The 14,606-nt window shown below is 30.6% G+C and overlaps 1 protein-coding gene across 3 annotated transcripts in view; it reads right to left on the reverse strand.

Moving 5' to 3' along the window:
• LOC105250249 (Kv channel-interacting protein 1) overlaps nt 1–14,353 on the reverse strand; it is a 74,442-nt gene extending 60,089 nt beyond the window's left edge. Inside the window, exons 1-2 of one of the 3 annotated variants that reach the window (XM_025413319.1) lie at nt 13,788–14,353; nt 8,687–9,046 (exon numbers count right to left, since the gene is read on the reverse strand). In XM_025413319.1, coding sequence (XP_025269104.1) covers nt 8,687–8,851 — 165 coding nt within the window. In that variant the 5' untranslated portion in view covers nt 8,852–9,046; nt 13,788–14,353. Of the gene's footprint in view, nt 1–8,686; nt 9,047–11,014; nt 11,650–13,016; nt 13,181–13,787 lie in introns of those variants that run through there. The other 2 variants (XM_025413320.1, XM_025413321.1) reach the window with 2 other exon arrangements.
• Between the last annotated feature and the right edge of the window lie 253 nt (nt 14,354–14,606).

The raw sequence follows: 14,606 nt of genomic DNA on the forward strand, positions 1-14,606 counted from the left end.
TGAAAGATGATAGAAAAAAAAGGAGAACGAAGATGTATAATAATATTATACAAAAATATTTGTAAAATCTTTTCGTAAATGTGAAAAATAATAGGAGAAAGAAAAAGAGAACGAAAGTATTATAACGTCATGAAAAATATTGGTAAAATCTTTTCACTCGTACGGAAAAATTCGAAAATCAAGAAGATTTTATTGACATATGGAGGAGCATCAAAAGGAGCTGTACGTTTTGAAGCCCGATATATTCTAAGCGCTCAAAGCTTTGCGTATTTGGCTTTGAAATTTGAAATATTTCAGATACGCGGAGCGCATTTGGCGAAAGTATGGCGTTTCGAATATGCGAAACGGTGGAAATGTTGCTGCATGTTGTATGATACGTCAAGGTACAAGATACGAGCGAATGAACCGAGCTTTCACAGAAGTTGAATAAATAGTCTAAGAGTGGAGGTCGATATAAACGGTGCCCTTGCCGAGATATACAAGTTACCCTGGTTTAAGCATCCCGATAAATATTCGGGGCACGCGCGCGCGCGCGTGTGTTCCGTAAATTTATCTCTCCTAAAAAGTAAAATGCATATACAGGGTGACCCCGAACGTTCCAGCCAGATTTTGAGATCTTATAGGAAATTTCTGATGAAAAAATTTCTTATAAACATGGGTCGAAAAATGCTTCCTTAAGAAGTTATCGCTCAAAAATCTCTGATGAAGGAAGAGCAAAAGGTGAAAAGAAAATGAAATAAAAAGAAAATGAAACTAAATAAATTTCTTAAAAAAAAAAACGATAAAAATAAAAAATAAAAATGTTTTTCTTTTATGAAAATAAAATAATTTTTTTTAAACTAATATTTTAGTAATAGCACGTAATAGTAGAAAATGAATAAAGACGTTTTTCAAGAAATTTATTTAGTTTCATTTTCTTTTTATTTTATTTTCTTTTCACCTTTTGCTCTTCCTTCATCAGAGGTTTTTGAGCGATAACTTCTTAAGGAAGCATTTTTCGACCCATGTTTATAGAAAATTTTTTGTTCAGAATTAAATTTCCTATAAGATCTCAAAGTCTGGCTGGAACGTTTGGGGCCACCCTGTATATATATGCATACGAATGTCCTATTTTAATCGATCACCCATTAAATTTTTCTGTCTTTGATTTTAGAAAAAAATGTTTCAGAGAAAAAGATATTGCAGGGTTTCAAAAGAAACATAAGATAGATCAAACAATATTCCATAGATAGACTAGTTAATTTTTTTTAATGAAACTACTCTAATTATTTTATGAAATAGATTCCTTGTAACATTATGTATAAAAAATTATAAAGATTTAAAGCCGAAAACTGGACGATTTACTAGGGTGATCGATTAAAATGAGACACCTTGCGTGTATATATTTAGAAAAAAAAGCTAAAAAACAAAATGTTTTGACAGAGATGAGAATTTATTATATAAAATATATATTTATTTTTTGTAAATAATAGAATATAAAAAATATGCGAAAATATATAAACACATATCCTCGCGCTTTTTACGTATCCGTTTATTGCGACTCTCGTCGCATTTTTTTTCTACCTCGCGCTAATATAAATAGACACAAATGCGACAGATGTGTCAACATGCGACATGTTTAACGACTGCATTCAATATTTCGCAAATGTATTTAGTAAACTGTTTTTATACATTATTTTTTTTCTTACTTATATTATCAGTATCATTAAATTTTAATAAAAATGTGTCAATATTCAATCCTATTTTTTTATTAATGGGAAAGCGAATTGTGTATATATATATATATATATATATATATATATATATATATATATCGCGACAGAAATAGAAACAAGGACAGAGACAAAATAATTTCTTTTTTCCAGCTTTTTTTCCCCGTAAACTATATAATTCATATGTATCATTATTAGGAATATTTTAATTACCAAATTAATTATAAAATATTTAAATTATATTTTATAAAATTTTATACATTTTTTAAATACATTTTATAAAATATTTTAATTATTAAATATTTTAATCTTATCGAAATCGCAATTTTTAAGAAACAATCTTTCATATGTGCCCGTCTATCGCAATCACGACAATCTCGTGGGTGATTTCCCGCGCGAGCAAAAATGTCCAAGAAACACAACCACTTTTGCGAGACGGTATTCCCGTGATCACGATAAATTCAAATAGCTGCGCCGGGAGGGACCCTACGCTTCCACAGTCTCTGAAAAAGGGACGATACCTTGTATTGCGCGTGACATGGCGTCTCTCTCAAATTCCAAAACCGCATCCATGCGGGAATAAATCCCAGTAAACGAGGGCATCAAGGGAAATGTGTAATTTTCGTGCATGGCGGAATTTTACACGTGACGTACTCATCAAACCATCTCTAGATACGTGCATTGAAGCGCGAAACACATCGATATAAATACATACGAGAGGTGTCCCAAACATAAATAATAATAATAATATTTATTGTGACAGAAGATTAAAATCTGACGACAAAATTTAATAATGATATTTACGTAAAAAGAGAAAAATTTACCTCAAATACGTCATAGTATTTATAAAATAAAATTAAAAAATTATGAAATAAAAAAATTATGAAATAAAAAAATTCAAATGTACGCTGAATATAAAGAGACGAGTCTTTATATGCGAATTTACGCCTCCGACCATTCCCTTTGGAATGATTTGCGGTTGTAATCGTACTCTCTAAAAGCGAATCAGTGAAAATATCACTAATTTAAACAGTAAAATAAGATTTCACTGAGAATCAGTGAGCATTTTACTGATTTTCAGTGGAAACGCTTATTTTTTTGTTATTTTATCTTATATTTCACTGATTATGGTCAGTTAAAATAAAATTCATTGTAAAATCAGTAAATTTTACTGTAACTAATAATTGCTAGTTCGTTCATTTACCGCTACAATCGCTAGTTCTCTCGTATTTAATTTTAATTATAAGAATTATATAAAGTTTGCAAAGAGTGACATTTAAAATTAGAAGTATTAGTTCGATTTAATTTCTGATACAATCTCATAGAGAGGCTTCAGATATTAAATCGATCTTTATAAGTCGGACAAATAAATGTCTGGCGACTTAATGAAAATTATTCGTTCGTTATCTATTTAAAATAACAAGTTTAATATGCATGTAATATAAATAAAATAAAATTTTTAATATAATAAATATTTAGTAAATATAAATAAAATTTTTAATTTTATATGAAATAGACAGAGAGATGAATTATAGTTTAATATTACTGATAATAACGAAAGAAATATTACTGATATTCAGAAATATTACTGATTGAAACAGTCAAAATTATTAACTGATTCTTTCAATAAAATATCACTGATTTACAATGCTGTACTTATAACTGCTGTAATCAATGACTATTTACTGTTTTTCAGTGATAATACACTGATTCACTTTTAGAGAGTAGTGTACGTAAAGAGATGCGCAATTTCATCGGCGTAGCGTGCACATTTCTTCCAGGATAGATCGTATAAAACAAGCAGCGACAACCAGAGTGAGCCAGAGAGGATATTTTCGCTGTCGAGCCTCGAAGAGAGAGATCGACAGCGAAAATATCCTCAGGTGGACTGGCCACCATTACTTTGTACACGGAATCTCAGGTCAGTCGGTGCGACCGCACTTGCCGGTGAATATTTTACAAGAGTGGCAAAAGTAACGGATCGCACCGGACTCCGAAGCTTTGAGCTTCATCGAGCCGTGCATCGGCAAAAAATTATGCACCGAGGTATGAGAATAGCGCGAATTCTCCCCGACATTCTCCCTACGTTGATCCGCTTGCATGGCATGAATGAAGAACCCTGTCACACGCGTGACGCAGAATTACGTGCACGCAGAGAGGGAAGGTACGTGTGTGTTAATTTCACCTGAAAATCCCGGATATTCCGCTATTTTCTCGATATTCGCCGCGAATGTTTCACCTCTACTTGACATACTCGAAGAAAAATTGAAGAGAATATTTATTTACAATTAATTTATTTATTTTATATATATATATATATATATATATATATATATATATATACAGGGTATCCCAAAACTCATAATTAATCATTTAAAGACAGATTCCTGGGATCATCTGACGATTTTTCCTCAACGAAAATGTCGAGGCACTAATAATTTTCGAATTATAAGTGATTGGAAATAAGGGGTTTTTCGTAAACTAAGCTTTGTAAAAATAAAATATTAACAAAACCACATTCTTTGATTAATTTTAAATAGAATTTACTTTAGTTGAGTTTTAATTTAAGACTTAATTACAAAGATATATGATGATAAAAATCGGGAACATGCAAAAAATGATGGCTTCCATTCACATTTTCGCTGATGAAAAATCATCTTTAAATGATCCCAGGAATCTGTCTTTGAAAAATGACGGAATATAACTGGGACACGTGTATATATATATATATATATATATATATATATTTTTTTTTTTTAAATAAAAATAAATGGCTTTTATCGCGAACAATTTTTCAAGTAAATCGAGTACGTTCTAATGGTGATATTTTCAACTTTTGATTCCGATCGGAAATACTTCGGCAATCCGGATCGGAAGTTGAATTTTTTTAGGAAAACATGGTACTTTTTATTACAGATTCGAATTGTACGCGAAAAAATAAAAAACTTCTGTATCAAACGTTTTTTCTAAAAGTACCTCTGTCAATCTTAAAATTGACTTTGAAAGTAACTGTGATGAAATAATGAACTTCAAAGATAAGATTGACAGAGGCACTTTTAGAAAAAAAAAACGTTTGATACAAAAGTTTCTTACTTTTTCACGTACAATTCGAATCTTTAATAAAAAGTACCATATTCTCCTAAAAAAAAATTACAGAGCGTACCCGATTTACTTAAAAATTGTTCGCGATAAAAGCCATTTATTTTTATTTTAAAAAGGTGTACGAGTAGTCTGGGACACACCCTGTGTGTGTGTATATATATACATTAATTTCTTTATAGATAAGTAATATACATATAATTAATCTTTTATCTTAAGGTTTTCAAATTCCCAATTTCTAAACAAAGTGGTATAAAATTATCTGTGCAATAATTGTAAAAGTAAAAATAAAATAAAGAGATTTATTTTATTACAGTACGTTATTTATTTAATATAGCATGTTATATTTAACATATTATGGAAAAATACGATTTAGAGCTTTTGCTAAAATCTATTGTAAACTTATTGCATTTTTGGAAAAGATACGACAATATGAATGGCTATAATTCTGCCCATAGATTGTATACAGGATATCAAACCATTCATGGCTATATGAATGTGTTTTTCGTTTACTATCACGCTCCTGTATCGCACATTGTTTCTGTTATCTATGTACGCAGGTAAATTCTGTTTGCTGTAGTCTTTTCCCTTGCAACCAGATACCATATTTCAAAGTTTCACAGATCGATATAAATGCCTTATGTCCAATACAATCCCCCCCCCCCCCGCGTTGCAATTTAAACTTTATCGCTATATATATATATATATATATATATATATATATATATATATGTGGAGACCCATCTTATGTATTGTATCATAAAAAAAAAGCATAGTATTAAGTGTAGTCGTCAATCATGGGATATATTTTTTATCGTGATTCTATGTTTTAATTTTCGAAAATATTGAGAATATTAATTGATCTGTCTTACAGATTAAGGATGTTTTGTATGTATCTCAGCAAAAAGTATCTGAAAATCAATATTTTCGAATATCCAAGTTTGGTGTATTTTGAATATTAGAAATTGTGTAAAATATTACAATTTGATTTTTGCTACAGTGCAGAGATGTATTTTTTAATATTTATGCAGAGATGTATTTTTTAATATTTATTTTTTAATATTTTTACTGAAATATTCCGAATTTTGTTAATCGAAATAATTAACTTTTGGCAGAGAATTTCGCCTTGTGACAGATACATGGCTAACTTCATTGAATTATATTTAATATCTTTTTAACTAATTAGTACTTGTATAATATTATGTGACCAAATATTTCCTCTGTATCGAAACTTTTGCAAATGTTAAACAAATTCTGAATATTATTTCCACATGTTTCTGTCATTTGAATCGACGTGGTTATACGTTTCCCATAAGAACACATATCAATTCGGTGCAAATTAAAATCCTTATGACTTATGAATGCTTTAGTGAATCGATTTAAAAATTGTACTGAAGATTCTAAACATATGTAAGGACATTCTGTACAATTTTCATTAAATTCTCAATATTTTATTTCTCAATATTTTATTTATTTTATTTATTTTGAAAATAGGTACAAAACACGCTTATGGATGTTTTGTACCTATTTTCCAAATAAATAAAATAAATAAAATAATGAGAATGTATTTTTTAATATTTATTACGTTTTTACTGAAATATTCCGAATTTTGTTAATCGAAATAATTAACTTTCGGCAGAGAATTTCGCCTTGTGACAGATACATGGCTAATTTGATTGAATTATATTTAATATCTTTTTAACCAGTTAGTACTTGTATAATATTATTTAACCAAATATTTCCTCTGTATCTAAACTTTTGCAAATTTTAAACAAATTCTGAATATTATTTCCATGTGTTTCTGTCACTTGAATCAACGTGGTTATACGTTTCCCATAAGAACACATGTTAATTCGGTGCAAATTAAAATTCTTATGACTTATGAACGCTTTAGTGAATCGATTTAAAAGTTGTACTGAAGATTCTAAACATATGTAAGGACATTCTGTACAATTTTCATCAAATTCTCAATATTTTATTTCTCAATATTTTATTTATTTAATTTATTTTGAAAATAAGTACAAAACATCCTTATGGATGTTTTATATGTACAATCTCAGCAAATAGTAGCTGAAAATCAAAATTGACGAATATCCAATTTTCATTAAATTCTCAATATTTTGAAAATAGATACAAAACATCCTTAAAAGCATTGTCTACTATTCACCTAGGATTACCTAGGATGTAAAATATGTCGCGAATAGTTAGGGATGCGAACCGAAGAGACTCGATGATGATGACGTGGTAAGTCAATTGAAAAGAAATGCTTTTTATTAACGATCATTCGCGCCCAGCAGCGCTGTAATCAATTCATTTACGTAACCGCGTTAACACAATTTCTGTGGGATGTCCGTGAATATAATCAATACTTTGCGGGACTATCTTTAATAAAGAAGAAGTTAAAAATACAAGCTGCAGATACCCTGTCAGCTATCGTATGTTGCTGTAATCTTGACGACGTCGAACAAAACAATGTTCGGAAATCTTGGCCTCGATAAGATTTCAAGTTCAAAACGATCGATTCTGGAGTTAGACTTAATTATACGCTTAATTATATTTTCTATTATAAAATTTAAAAGTGTCTAGCTACATATTTCAAGATATACTGAAAAGGAATGGTAATGGAATACGAGAATTATATTAATAAATAAATAAATTAATAAATAAATTAATAAATAAATTATATAATCTTTCTGCTCGTGCGTTAAATATCTAATCTGAGTAAATTAGTATCAAGGAACTTTCGCTCTCTTTTGAGACTTAAAGCATTTTTATTTAAATTCTGAATATTGTGGACTAGAATTGCGAAACTATGCAAGAGTGAAATAGAAGAAATATTGCTCACGAATAAATTACAGAAAAATCTTGCATATTATAAAAAAGAACTATATAATAGCGTTACTAAAATCTGGCAACGAAAATAAATTGATGATGATGAAAATAAATTGATGATGGATTAATAATTTTTGATTTTTAATCGACACGATATTAATATCATAATTTTGATAGGAAAAAATAGAATTGAACGTATGATTAAAAAAAAAACGTTTCTTTCATACAACACATTTTATCTTATCCATAAAAAAAACGTCGACGTCCTTTTTTTGGATTAATAATTTTTGGTTTTTAATCGAAACGATATTAATATCATAATTTTGATAGGAAAAATAGATTTGAACATATAATTTAAAAAAAAAACGTTTCTTTCGTACAACACATTTTATCTTATCCATAAAAAAACGTCGACGTCCTTTTTTTTGGATTAATAATTTTTGGTTTTTAATCGACACGATATTAATATCATAATTTTGATAGGAAAAAATAGATTTGAACATATAATTTAAAAAAAAAAACGTTTCTTTCGTATAACACATTTTTTCTTATCCATAAAAAAAAACATTGACGTCCTTTTTTCGGATTAATAATTTTTGATTTTTAATCAACACGATATTAATATCATAATTTTGATGGAAAAAAAAATAGATTTGAACATATAATTTAAAAAAAAACCGTTTCTTTCGTACAACACATTTTTTCTTATCCATAAAAAAAACATCGACGTCCTTTTTTTGGATTAATAATTTTTTATTTTTAATCGACACGATATTAATATCATAATTTTGATAGGAAAAAAAAATAGATTTAAACATATAATTTAAAAAAAAAATGTTTCTTTCGTACAACACATTTTTTCGTATCCATAAAAAAAACATCGACGTCCTTTTTTTAATCTTCTCTGAAATCGTAAAAAAACGTGGAACGAGAATGGTGCGAGAATATTTCTTTTGCTTCTTTTGCATAATTTCGCGTTTATAGCCCTGCCAAGGGGAAGGAATCGATAGTGCTTCTAATAGGTCGAGAAAAGTGTTACATACCTGCTTGAAGCCGCGATACATGACTCGGATCTCCTGGCGGGAGAACTTGGTCTGTCGTAGGAGCTCCTCGATAGGCACCGGCCTGGTGGTCTGGTGCCTCGCCCTCACGCTCTCGAACTCGAAGAACGCCTCTTCCGGTCCTGGCGAGTCCGGCGGCGTCGCCATGACCTATGATCCTGCCGCCGCCTAAATTGTCGAGAATCCAACAAGACGGCAAGCGGCGGCGCCTTTTCCCGCGCTTCCTGTTCCTTAATATATCCGGTGTCCCGTGAGGTCACACCATCGTCGTCACGTTTCTCGTCACCATCGTGCGTTTTTCCTTATCGATCCGCCGCGTCTCACTTGACTTCTTTGGATCCTCTGTTGGACGACAAACTTTCTTTCTCTCTTTGTCTCTCGCTCTTTCGAAAAATATCCCCCATGTAATCTCAGATACGCGTTCAGATAGTGACGGGCGGTATTTTTAACGTTCTAATTACATGCGATGCGTTTTATCGATTATATCAATATTCCCTCCGATCGGATAATTTCGTCCTTACAACTGAATGGATGACCAAGTGCACCCAAAGGGGACGCGAATACACGAAATTTGCACGAGAGATATTCTCCTCCGAAGTAATATACTCCATCTTTGAAAGCTCCATCTTGTTAATAGCATTTATGTTCTCGTTTTATAACGAATAAATCATTCTTTATATTTGTGAGAGAATTTCTTATTATTATATTTCCAAATCGATGTCGATTGGTACACTGAGAAAAATCGTTTGATTGTCCAACAAGACGTATATGATTGAAGGCATTTTGGTTAAAGCAAACAAGAATTTCTAGTTATCATAATAAGACTCGATTTTTTGTAACTAGAACGTTTAATAGATTTTACTATAAGGATTTAGTTAGTTCTTATTTTCTGGTTGAATCTATAAAATTTCTTGTTACATTAATTTCTTTGCTTGCTATTCTTAACTTAACTCGTATTCAATATTTGCCATGAAATGCATAAAAAGAACTAGTATTAACATTAAATCATTAAAGTATTTTTTTTTCTTACGAGCAATAGTGCCAGAAAGAGAACGCTAGCTCTCTGATTGTGTGTGAACTGCATCCTCTTCTTGCATCACTATTTATCAGTTTAATTTCTAACAAACTGAATTTAAAATAATTTATTCAATAATCTGGATCGAATTTATCCAATAATCTTGTTGGAATTCAGAATATTAAACAGACTTTTGAGATTAGATGGAAAAAATTTTAGACGACTTGGTGCTGGTGAGTTTAGTATTATTAACCAGAAAATTTGATACATTTAACAAGAAGAAATTAATCAGATTCATCTGGTAATTCCTACAAGAATTCTGGTTCGTCTATTTACCAACAGACATACTAGTTAAATCTACCAGAATTCTAATTAATGCAATCAGATTTTTTTCTCAGTGTAGTATTAACATTAAATCATTAAAGTATATTTTTTTTTCTTATGAGCAATAGTGCCAGAAAGAGGACGCTAGCTCTCTGATTGTGTGTATTTGAGCTGCATCCTCTTCTTGCATCACTATTTATCAGTTTAATTTCTAACAAACTGAATTTAAAATAATTTATTCAATAATCTGGATCGAATTTATCCAATAATCTTGTTGGAATTCAGAATATTAAACAGACTTTTGAGATTAGATGGAAAAAATTTTAGACGACTTGATGCTGACAAGTTTAGTATTATTAACCAGAAAATTTGGTAAATTTAACAGGAAGAAATTAATCAGATTCATCTGTTAATTCCTCTACAGAAAAAAATAAGTTCAAATCAAAACTTATATACTTAAATTAACGCGTTCATTGTTCTGAACAATTTATAATCTTCTTAGAAGAATTTAATAATTTTAAATTTCAACAATATTATAGTCTTATTTTAATATTGTAATTGTCACTTCAAGAATATATAATTATTTAATTCTACTTTAAGAAAATTATAATCTTTGATTTAAAAATGTTATTTTCTATCCAACATGATTTCTTTTCCATTCAAAAAAATTAAATCTTAAATCATAAGAATATATTTTTCTCGATTGAACTATATAAAATGGCTTCATTCAAGTAAGCAATTATTCATGCAATTATATTTTTCTTTAATTAACGCAATATAATCTCAATTTAAGATTTCCATGTTAAAACTAAATATATATTTTCAAAATAAGAATGTCCTTTTTTTTGTGTACAAGAATTCGTCCATTTTCCAACAGACATACTGGTTGAATCTACCAGAATTCTAATTAATGCAATCAGATTTTTTCCTCAGTGTATATTTGGGAAAATTTAACGTAGAAATTACTATACCTTCCAAGTTATTCGCGTCGAGAAAAATCGAGTTATTTCGCGTTTACGGAATAACTCGAAGAATTTTTCCGAATATTGAAATTCGTGACAGCTTTGAGAAGAGAGCTGACTTTGCGATATTTGTTATTTACATCGATAATGGCGCATGATTTCTCGGCACTTGGCATAAGTCCCACGTGAAGGGAAGACATTACGAATAAAAATGGACTCGGACGAGAGAGGCAAGGGCGGAGAAATCTGATATATGCCGGCCCTCCTCCGAGTGCTTCGAGTTCCTCGCGATCCTAAGGATAAGCCCGCTCCTTTGATAGTGGCGTGCATACGCGCTATTAATCACTATTAAGTAAGGACATAAGCTGAGGCTGCATCTTAGATCTAGATTTCGGGGTCACTCCCGCGAAGAAAACTGTAAAAATAGCCCGGAAGGATAAGAGGAATGAATATTGCTCGCATAAAAATCGATGACTTTGCAAAAGGTTACCGTGCCAAAACTTCAAAATCGATTCGGGGTGCGGTCGCTCGAAATTTATTGATAAAAGCCAGAAAATGCAATTCTCTCGCAAGATTAGCAGCAAAGAAATCCCTTGATATATAAAACCTCTCTCTCCCTTTATCAAGTTACTTTTTTTTTCCTGACATAGAAACAAGTTACAAAATACTGGAAGAAAGAAGGAAACTTTTATATTAGATTTATTACATTAATTAAATTAGCTTAGCAATTTTATTCGTAAGTATTGTGCAAAATATATATTAAAAATATAATTTTAATATATATTTAATATACTTTTAGTAAAAATAAAAATAATACTTTTAGTAAAAATATATTTTTCGAAGATATTGTGTGAAAAATGTATCTTTCCCTATATGTGATTTATTTTTATTTAGTTGAACATTTTTCGGTTGAAATATTAGCAATTTTATTCGTAGGTATTGTGTAAAATATATATTAAAAATATAATTTTAATATATATATTATTTATATATATATATTATATTATTATATTATATATATATTATATTTAATATACTTTTAGTAAAAATAAAAAATAATACTTTTAGTAAAAATATATTTTTCGATAATATTGTGTGAAAAATATATCTTTCCCTACATGTATTATATGATATTTCCCTATATGATTTATTTTTATTTAGTTGAACATTTTTCGGTTGAAATATTTATAGTTTACGAGAATAATAAATCGTAATACAAAACAATAGTATTTAATATTAATGTAAAAGAGAGAAAGAGAGAGATAGATAAAAGTATAATAAAAGAATAATAATGATAGATAAAAGTATAATAAAAGAATAATAATGCTACTAACAAAACCACTCCGAGTTTTGCGGTGCAACAACTTTTCTGTGCACTTTAATTAACGTTAATAGACGCGGATTTTTCATGGAAAATGTTAAAGATTAATGTCAAAATATTTATATCGTGATGAGATCGCGTAGATATAATGACGCGGCATATGAGGTCAATAGGCATATTGTATCATGTATAAATAAAGCTCTACGTCGTACCTGCGCTTAATGGCGCGGAAACAATTGCAATGGGCAATTATGTAAATTAGCATTTCAGAAAAATTGTTAATTAAAAAAATGTCACAAGAACAATAACGCGTTACATCAAAAATAAAATCTTTGGCATTCAACAAATCTTTGAGTTTGCTTTAGTCTCGTGTCTGTGTGCAATTACTTCTATTTTATTAATACTTAAGTAATTGAAAAATTTACATATCGACGATTATAGCCACACATATTTAAATAATGTATGATTATTATTTTAAAAAATTAATCTAATGGATATAGACTGAGTAACTAAGTTCCTTATCGCGGAAAGAAATTAAAAGATAAAAGAAAAGAAGATAATTTGAGACAATTTCATAATTTCAGTAGAAAATTTTATATATAAAATTTGTTTCATATATATATATATATATATATATATATATATATATATTTAACTAAATAAACTTGAAGGTAAATTTTTTTTACTTACGATTACGAGAGATCAGTTTTTAGCAACCTGTTGTTACGCGTTCAATTGCTCGATATGACCTCGACGTGAACTTTTCAATTACGCAAAATATTTTTTTCAAGATTTCTCCTCAGATGACATTTGCATTTCAAAGTCGCCTGTTTTAATTATCATAATATAAAGGAACCGAGCTAAGCATACAAAAAAACAGAAAGGGATTTTCCTTACATTTTCTAATGTAACGTACAGAGGGAGTATTGCTTCTCGCCCGAACTTGAATATTGCATTTTAATTATTGAATATTCAACTATTACGTGCATAAAACGAGAATATCGTGAAATATATAATGAGACATTACTTATTAGAAAAATCTCTCGCGTATGCATTACATGTTGTAATATTTGCAAATTTGATTAACTTACAATTTAATTTAAAAAAGCTTATCTATCACTGATTTCTTCGCTATCATAAAAAAAATTACACAATTATTAATATTAATTATGATATATATTAATATTATTAATATTATCAATTAATATTATTATTATTAATAATAATTTTATAATAATAATTATTAATAATTATTTATAATTATTAATAATAATTATTATATTATAATAACTGTTTAATTATAATTATTTAATATTAATTATTAATAATAATAATTATTAATTAATATTATTAATATTATTTATATTGATGATAAAGGCTTGAAACTTTCGAGAAAGACAAGAAATATTCCTCGCATCGTTTCGATAAAAGATAAAGATCGCATATTCGAAAAATTGTCACCTGTTAATGAAGGAGATGCGTTAGCGATAATGAACTCTGATAACGAACTGTGACGATGACGAACCCGCGGGCGACTTCTTATCGGTCCACAGCGGCCGGGGTGGAACGGGGGATAAAAACGCGCGCGTCAACGCGCGAGGATCGCGACGAAGGTCCCGGGAGCGAGAGGCGGCGGCGGCGGCTCGCACGCGGCTGCATCAGCGGCAGCGGCGGCGGCGATGATGATTATCGTCGATTCGAGCGGGTGAATCACTCGGCGACGCGGTTGACGACCCACCCGCCGTCAAGGGAAACGACGCGGCGACGAGACACGAGGACGTCAACTCGCCGATCTCCATAACATCATCCCCTCGCGATTTGTATCGTCGCGCCGACCCCTAACATCGACGCGCACCTATCATTATCCGATGTGAAAGAGAGAGAGAGAAAAAGACGAGAAAAGAGAGAGAGAGAGAGGGCGAAGATATCTGAAAATCTCGCGATGCACTACCGGTATCCGCCCGCGAAGGGTTGAAAATCTTACGGGCGCGAGCCCGACGACAGAAACAACCCGAACGGATACGCGACCGGCGGTACACTGGTCGCCCGGATAGAGCGCGCCTAGACGGCACGGCGCCGCTCATTGGGCGAGCTCCGACCAATCACGAGTTGGCAGCGAAGGTGGCGGTGCGGCGGCGACGCGTCAAACTAGTGCGGCTAATTAGCATAAACGAGAGAAAACATAGATTGCCTAGTCAAAGGTTTCCTCCATACCCAAACAGCACAAAATGGCCAAAAGATGTCTTAAAGATGTCTTTAAGAGGATTTTAAAGGACTTTA

Source organism: Camponotus floridanus, unplaced genomic scaffold (genome assembly GCF_003227725.1).
Source record: "Camponotus floridanus strain SB8 unplaced genomic scaffold, Cflo_v7.5 scaffold65, whole genome shotgun sequence".
In the NCBI taxonomy this organism is placed as follows: Eukaryota; Metazoa; Arthropoda; class Insecta; order Hymenoptera; family Formicidae; genus Camponotus; species Camponotus floridanus.